The sequence below is a fragment of the Dendroctonus ponderosae genome, unplaced genomic scaffold, assembly GCF_020466585.1.
Source record: "Dendroctonus ponderosae isolate FM_Combo_2020 unplaced genomic scaffold, Dpon_F_20191213v2 Dpon_F_20191213_8, whole genome shotgun sequence".
NCBI lineage: Eukaryota > Metazoa > Arthropoda > Insecta > Coleoptera > Curculionidae > Dendroctonus > Dendroctonus ponderosae.
Window position 1 is genome coordinate 1627305 of NW_026019016.1, and position 9036 is coordinate 1636340.

The window sequence follows — 9036 nt, forward strand, 5'->3', positions numbered from 1 at the left end:
CTGTTAAAAATAAAGTTAATTTAAAAACAGCACTTGGTTTAATTCAGCCTGCATTGCAAATAGGAAATCCATAAAAAGCATTTGAAAGCTATCTAGAGACGAAAGCAATTTATTAATATTTTGCCGCAGTTCTTTCCTCATTAAAATTTTGTAATTACATGCGACTTGTCAATGACCAGTAACTAGGCTAAATTGCGGAACGTTGACTTCTATAATCATCGATTGCGGTGAGAGGACGCAATTCATGACAATCGCATATCCAGTTTATTAACTTCAGGTGTATAACTGGACTGATTTTTTTCCGAGCGCAATTTAATAAGCAAACGTCGATAATTGAATTGCAAAAACCCACAAGAAACCAAATAAAGGGAAAAAAACCGGTGATGGTTTTGCTCCAATAGTCTTTGTGGCCGGTTTAGAAATGCAACAACAAAACAAACGAATCCGATATCCTACAGAGGAATTTTATAATAAAACGTTTGCATAATCGTTGTTCAGTTTTGCTTAAGAATGCTCGAAAAAGTCGGGAATCGTTGCAAGATTAGTGTCTAATGGCTGTCACGCTCTTATTCGACGAATTCGATTTCAAATGTTCCAATATTTACTTCAAATTTCCTAATTGTTGAAATACTTTGCGCATTTAAAAACTGGCATTATTTTGAAAATAGTTTATTGACTGATTATTGTCGCAAATGATCACATGGGGCAGATCTTACGAAATATTTATAGCTGCTCAAAAGGCCTGGAATTCTACTTAATTTTCAACAAACGGAAGGAAAGAACGCAGTGAACTTATTGAAAAGGGCACCAAAAGCGTCAGATTCGAAATTATCGAGATCGTTGGGCGGTTTTTAGCTATTTTTGAACGGTAACCATATTTAACTGACAATATCTACTTTATTAGATTCAAACACTTTATATTCATTTTGAGACGCTTTTGAGAGCGGCAAAAATGTATTGAACACAAAACACACGCAAGTCAAATTTTGATTTTTCACCGAAAATTTCTTAGCTGTGGAAGTGGAAGAAGAATTTTATGAAAAAACATCCAGTGTCTCAAAATTTGTCAAATTCCCCATTCTTTTCCCCAAAAGAAAGCGAGGAATGCAGCAAACTCATTGAAAACTCCGCTAGAATAGTCGGATCCACGATTTTCATCCGATCTTATGCAATTTTTGAGCGGTCACGCTTTTTAACCGAGGAGATTTTCCTTATTATAATTCCAAACACTTTACATGTGCACATTTCAAAGCTTTTGAGGTCGAAAAAAACTTGCTGAACTCAAAAAACACAAAAATCACATTTTTTCCCAAAATTACAAAAATTCTCGATTCTTTTCCCTAAAAGAAAGCCAGGAATGCAGCAAACTCATCGAAAACTCTGCTAGAATAGTCAGATCCACGATTTTCATCCGATCTTATGCAATTTTTAAGCGGTCACGCTTTTTAACCGAGGATATTTTCCTTATTATAAATCCAAACACTTTACATGTGCACATTTGAAAGCTTTTGAGGTCGAAAAAAACTTGCTGAACTCAAAAAACACGAAAATCACATTTTTTCCCCAAAATTACAAAAATTATCGATTCTTTTCCCCAAAAGAAAGCCAGGAATGCAGCAAACTCATTGAAAACTCCGCTAGAATAGTCAGATCCACGATTTTCATCCGATCTTATGCAACTTTTGAGCGGTCACGCTTTTTAACCGAGGAGATTTTCCTTATTATAAAGCCAAACACTTTATATGTGCACATTTGAAAGCTTTGGAGGTCGAAAAAACTTACTGAACTCAAAAAACACAAAAATCACATTTTTTTCCCAAAATTGCAAAAATTCTCGATTCTTTTCCCTAAAAAAAAGCCAGAAATGCAGCAAACTCATTGAAAACTCCGCTAGAATAATCAGATCCACTTTATGCAGTTTACCTGGGTTAAAAACGTACAACATTTGTAAAATCTTTATGTCCGATTTTATTGATTCTATTTTTGTTATTTAAATATTCAAAATACTTATTCGACTGGTGCTGCCTCTTAATTTCTATCTGGAATCATGGCTAACAACGTAAACTTTCATATACCTAGTCAAATATCGAAACGTACCATTAAGTCAATGTTTTCGAAAAAATTACCACCAATTTTCACTTAGAATGGCCTAAAAATAACAAAAATATCTACCTATTTTCATTATTCTGCGATACCGAGTGAAAATTAAATTCAAAAATAAATTTTGTATTTCAAAACAGAACAGTTTGGCATATTTTTATAAAAACAATTAATTATTTTATTAACCATCCGTTAAAGGATAAAATATCGGTTCCTACAGATTGTCATTGCTAAAAATACAAAATTGAATTATTATTTTTACAAAACTTCATTAATCACTAACGCTTATTAAATGAATAATGACGATTTCACCCATTATTAAACTGAAACCGAACATAATTTCACCGTTAAATTTTAGCATTTTCAATTAATCCACCAAAAACCAATAAATCGTTCCTTTATAATATTTTATGACTTTTATTTATCGGTTTCTCTTCACACCCGGTATAGCAGAACAATGAAAATTTATATTTTTCAAAGGTGGTAAGTTCTTAACCTGAACTGTATATGCACATTGGGAGCTCATTTGATTGGAAACAATGTGTTGAACCAAAAAAAAAAAGAAAGTGAAATTCTGATCTTTAACCAAAAATTTATATTTGAAGTGTTTCAAAATTCCTCAAATTCTTCATTTCTTCGCCATACGAAAGCGGGGAATGCAACAAACTTATTGAAAAATCCAGTAGAACCGTCAGGCCTGGAATAATCGGGATTTTCGGGCGATTTTATGGGATTTTTATGCGGGAAATTTTGATTATTGACCGAAAATTTCTAAGGGTGAAAATCGATTTTTTTTTTAATTCCAAGTGTTTTAAATTATCAGTAAGTGTTTTTATGAGAGATTTCCAAACTGTATTTTTTTATATTCAAAATTCATCACAAATCATTATAAACGAATTAATACAGTTTTAAGTCAAATAAAAAACTTCATAGACCGAGAAAAAGAGAGGCGCCCCCTGGTGGTTAAACTTATAACTTAATAAGTTAAGTAGTAATTTGACACTTGTTTTGTTGACATTGGTGTCACATTTGCGTTTACATCTTATTGTAATTTGTTTTGTTTCATCAAGTTTTGCAAGCTTTTAAAGAAATAGAAACAGATCGAAGTGTGTAAGTATTGTTTGGTGTTATAAATGTCATCAACTCCAAAACAAGTTTGACAAGTCTCAACTGGCACTCGACAACGAGTAATTTGACGTTTCGCAGCGTCACCATCGGTAATTCAACTAGCGAATAGGAGGCCACCGAAACGTCAAGAACTGACATAACGCCCTTTAATTTTCTGCTTGAGATTATTCGAAAATCGCAGACAAAACTTTACAGAATTGGGATACAGTAAATAACTGACCTTCGGAGTTATTCTAGATTCTTCTATGCTGTTAATAATTGCTAATAATAATCTTAATTAACATGGTGCAATCAACACTAGAGGGGCCATCTAGGCGAAAGCCGCTAAACTGTACTGTCTGGGTCGAAGTTTTCCACCAACGGTGCCTGACAGTGCTCGCACTAATCCAAAAAACACTCTCGGAAACGAAAAAGTGTTTGAAACTTCCCTAGAAAACTCTTTAAACTCTTGATTACTGTCTGAGATTAACCGATCGGAAAATATCCATATAACCCTATTTTACCAGTGTCACACACAAATACAGACAAAACCCAGACATTTAGTGACATTCGCCATTTTTCCCGAGCGAATCGGCAATCTCCGGACCACTTCGGAGGCCCTTTGGCTTCAAAACAAATGCCGGCCGCTGAACTTGCCGGCTGATACCGAATTGTATTAAGGCCAGTTTGATGCTTGGCGCGTTGTGTTTAGGACGTTGTTTTGGTCCTTCGAGCGACGCCGTGAATTAAACTTTGAGTTACTAAAAAACTATGGTGAATTTTGCGTGAAACCCGATAGATACGGTTTAGTGACGGGTAGTGAATCGATTCGATCACTTTGGATGATTCTGACCTGTTGGAACAATGGCTGGAACCAAGGGATGTTTGATTGTTGCCAGCATCTTAGGTGAATTAATCTTCTGCTGCTTAATGTGTTTCAGATATTTATTTTATTTATCAATGCGATTGAGTCAATTTTTTTTTATTATTGGGGTGGTTTGGTTTTTTTAAAGGCGGAATTCGAATTAGAAAAGCATTTTTTTCAGTCGATTTTACTCGAAATATGCGTCCAAGAAACCATTTGTTGACACTCTGTTGTTGTTGATGTGTCAAAATTTGCAATATGACTTCAGTCCAGTCTGCACACGGTTGTCAAGGTTGCCACATATATTCCCAAAGTCCATGAATATACGCGGTGGTTCAAAAGCGTAGTTCCCGATAAACAGGGCGACAAAATTTTATTAACAACTTTTGCGCGTGGTTTCTTCTGCTGGTGTAAAAGTGCGTTTTTCAATCAAAAATTCAATACTTTTAACATGTCGCCAAATGTTCACCAAAGAAGCAAATCTCCGCAAATTTGGTGAAAGTGGCTGCTTCACATTATCAAAAAAAACCGCAGTTATTCAATCTTATCTATACCAACCAAAACTAATAGAAACTGAAGAAATTAAACGAAAAACTACAGAACTGGTCTACGAAAAAATCAAGTACAAACAAAACGTAGATTTGGCAAACTCGCGAAATGTTCCGTTCTGTGTCACAGTGACGGTTTTCACTCGAACGGTTTCACAGACACCTTTGTTATATTATCGAAAATGAACGAAAAGTGGTCGAAACTCGCATTTTCCCTAGAAAAACCACTGAGAAAAGTCGTAGGCAGAGGGAGTTTGCATAAGATGAGCACATTGTTCATGGCGCAGCGTGATGTTCTAAAAAATCTCCATATTTCCGTTGCAACTTTTGCAGTTTTTCACATTTTTTCCCATGAAAAACAAAAAAAATAGATTTTCTTAAACGCAAATTTGAAATGATGTAAAATTCCAAAATGCCACTTTGAATTTAATTCTAAGGAGTTTACGAGACCACGAAAAACGTTGTCGTATCAATCGTTAAAAAAATCAATAAGCGATTTTATTCATGGGAACAAATTCACTGCCAGTCTCCCAAAAATAACCCTTTTTTAATAAAAATTGCTTCATTTTGTGACCGATTTCAACCGGTTGAACTGCGGTTTAACCGGTCATTAATCCAGATAACCATTTTTTCCTGAACTATGCACAAAGTTGGAGACGCTAAAGTGCCCCATGCTGATTGAGAAATAATCCTATTAACTCAAGTACTAACTGTTCAATTGCTTCGAACAACCTTTCAAGCCGCCCAGTACTTTAGCCCGATTTAAATCATTGGCTACGACTTGTTTCAATAGCGATCGCACAAACAGATCAATGCAGGCCAGTACCTGGGCGAGCAGGCAAAAAGCCCGAACCGTTTTCTACATCAATTTGTTTGTCTGCCATGCTAAAATGCTAATGAATGACCGCCAGTACTTATTTTTTTGTTCTCTACATTCTGCGGCTGGTAAATTCTTCCGCGGGGCTTTTCTCTATAGGAAATCGGAATGCTGTTTCTAACGAACCCATAATGAGAGCCCCCATAAAGGTCAACCAGTAATTTTGCAGATATTGCTCAATGTACTGGAAGGATCAAGATGAAAAACACCAATATTTGTTCTGATTTTTTTAACTTTTACCTTGAAATTAAAGAAATATGCATTTTTCAGTATTTTTCGCGTACTCCCCCAAGTGATTTCGAAATCCCCCTGTATAAAATACAGTCAAGATCAACAACTGTCTAAGTGAATGTGTAATTTGAACACAACTAAACAATTGCGAATTTTCCAGGATTTGGTTTGATCAGTTGCCGAGAAGATAAATTGGTGTTTACGAAGAGCCCCAAAGACGTTTCGGCTGTTGAGGGCGCATCAGTAACCCTGCCCTGCAAAGCGACACCTGACGATGGAATCGTCTACCTCTGGACACGGGATGGTGAGTTCATTGTCGATTTAAACTTGAATTTTGCCCCAAACAACACCTTGCTACCTGCTCTTTAAACGATGAACTAATGTGTTTGCTGCATTTTTATTTGTTCCAACTCCGTTTAATTACCGAGTTGGATGCTATTAATCTTCGGGCAATTAAAAGTGGAAAATGGGCGCCAGCTGATGATTTATCGGCGAAAATCAAATAAGACTTGAGAATTACGGGTCGGTCTGCCCTAAGTAGAGCCACATTTCTTAAAAAAAAACGCGTTTAAACTTGTGTGGCTGTTCCAGGCTTCACATTGGAGAACACTACGCGACGTTTCATGCAAGGCAGCAACTTGCACATCACCAGGGTGGACAGGGAACGTGATGCAGGCCCATTGGTTTGTCAAGCTGAACACATCACGGGAAAATACAAGACCGTCCACAGTTCACCAGTTTCCATCCTCATTGAATGTAAGTGTTTTGTGACTTTCCTTCGCGGTGCATCCAAAACTCTGTTTTTATCGGACAATTTGTCTAAAGTCGGCTTTCTTTTACGACTTTCGGCTTCCATAAAACATTTTTTATTATATAAACCGAGTTATTATCGAATAGAGAAAATGCGGGCGAAAGGAAGCTGGGAGGAGTAATTAAGTTGCAACCGTCCCATCGTGAGGCTTTCTTTATTTTTCCAGACGGCGAACAGGTTTATTAGTTTGGGAAAATACATTTATGACCGTAGGTGATTACTGGGGGGTTCAGTACAGGGTGATTCGCGTTTAATCTCGATAACTTCGGGAGTCAATAGAACAGAATAGAGTTTCTACGTGATACAAACATGTTCTGTGAATCGGCATCCTTCGCGCAACATGTTGTTTCAAGTCCATTTCGAAAGTGTTTTTCGTGCAATGAAAAAATCATTAAAATTCCCAACAAAAATTTGTTATAGGATTCAGATCAGGCGAGCGTGTCGTCCAAGTCACTGGTCCTTCGCACGGAACAATTTTGGAAATGTCCTGCGCAAACTCAAGTTGGCACAAATCATTGGTTTTCCAGCGCTCGCTGTAACGTTTAATAAAATTCACGTGACTACATTCTCCCCAAAAAAATGTGAAAAAATTTCCAATTGAAACAGTTTTCATACAAAATTAGTGCAAAACTCACTGATCGCTTGACTGTAGTGAAACTCTTTGGAATTTTGAAACATCTAACCAAACCCGATGCGAACTCTAAAGGCCTTTTTTTGATAACACTTCACTTTTTCTGAACAAATCGTGAAAAATCCCATCGCTTTCAAGCAATCAACGAATAGAAACTGAAACAATGAAACCTTCCAATTCCGAAATCAATAGGGATTTTCCTTCGTCCACTTCAGTCTAGTGCGCTTTGCGTTTAAGGCGAGTTTTCGAAAAAAGCATTCGCTGTGCGAGTCAAAGAAACATTTATCGAGTTGGCAATCCGTGAAACAACCCCCTAAAATCGGGGGGCTGCCGGCCACTAACCCCTCCGGAACAGCCCTCATAAACAAGCGACTTATCTGGGGGGTGGAAAGGTTTGGTGTGCCGCCACTGGGTTTTACGACTTGGGTGCAGGTTTCCATCCTGCCAGTGGGGGACTTGCAACATTTGCCTTTTGGTGTGTGGCCGATGCAAAAACTTTACAATTGATTTTGCCGTGAAGAATGGAAGGTGTTTTTAATCAAACCGCCTTCACCACTGGATGGAAACAGAAACTATCATCTCCAGGCGAGTTTCTGGTGTTTCTTCAACTTTCGCTTTGTCATTACATTAAAGTTTGTGCAAAGTTTCTCCGAATAGTTTCCCCGATACAGTCGGGAAACTTTCCCTGACAATAGACGTGTTACGCGCGTACTACATCAACATTCAGCACATGTCAATTGATAACGTACGTACAGCCCCGTCTAAAATTGCCTTCTCATTATTGGGCTGGAGCACGTGCTCCGAAAGGGGTATTTTCGGATTCTTCCCCCGAGTATACTGCGGCCATTATCAATTCGTCCTATGCTTGAAAAAATGTCTTCATTTGAAGGAGCTTGGAAGGAGGAAAACTTTTTCTGAACAAATCGTGAAAAATCCCATCGCTTTCTWWYCWTTCAAGAAAGATWTTTGCAAAAAACCAGATCGGAACTTTTGCAACAATTAACTCCTTAACCGTCAAAAGCTCAAATAACCACAGATAAACGCAGAAAATGACAGTGACCATGAAATAGGTTAGGGTGACCTGTTCAAACGAATGTTAACAATACCTTTTATAATAGGTTATGTGCGCAACTCAGCTGCACGCGCAAAGAGGTGTTCGAACATCTGACCGTTCTAAGCGTTTAACCCCCGGTTGCACCGTTTTCGCTTTAAACACAAAAAAAATGTGTTGCATCGTCGCAAACTAATCGTCTGTCAGTTAATCAGAGAATCACTATGGCACCTCCGCTTTTTGGGTTTAGGTTCCTATCTTCATGATTATCGAATTTTATGTCACATGATCTTTCGCAGCAACGCGACCAGCAGAGATGCCAGGTCTACCGATTTTTCGGTAGATCTACCGATTTGTCAAGGAACCTACCGATCTAGCGATACCATGCAGATTTCTACCGAAAAGTAACAAATAAAAGTTGAAAAAATGTCCGTGGATTACTTAAAATAATATAACATATTTCCATTCATGATCAAAGTACGTTGGCAATAGCAGACATTTTATTTTAGCACACCTCGTATTTTAGAGTTTGTTTTCAAACATAAAATGAATCAAGCCCGCCATATAGATCATAAATATGGTAAAACTATGTTTTATGGATCCTGCAATAGTGAAATCAGGTTCCCTACAATCTATTTCTGATGTTTCAATGATATTTCCAAATTTAATAAATGATAGTGAATTAGAAGGTCTGGACACAGAATGACGTCTGTTGCGAAACATTGAAGAAATTTATAAAAATTCTGGAAATATTAAAAAATATTGAAATATGGAGCTGATACATTCGTGTTTCCAATTTTATTTGTAACCTGCTT

At 37.1% G+C, this 9036-nt stretch overlaps 1 protein-coding gene across 1 annotated transcript in view; it reads left to right on the forward strand.

Annotated features, from left to right (window-relative positions):
- Positions 1 to 3872: 3872 nt before the first annotated feature.
- LOC109544742 (tyrosine-protein kinase-like otk) overlaps positions 3873 to 9036 on the forward strand; it is a gene marked incomplete in the record, with an annotated part of 43039 nt that continues 37875 nt past the window's right edge. The window contains 3 exon segments of the mRNA XM_048669114.1: positions 3873 to 4114; positions 5889 to 6032; positions 6320 to 6484. Of these exon segments, the coding sequence (XP_048525071.1) occupies positions 4072 to 4114; positions 5889 to 6032; positions 6320 to 6484 (352 nt within the window).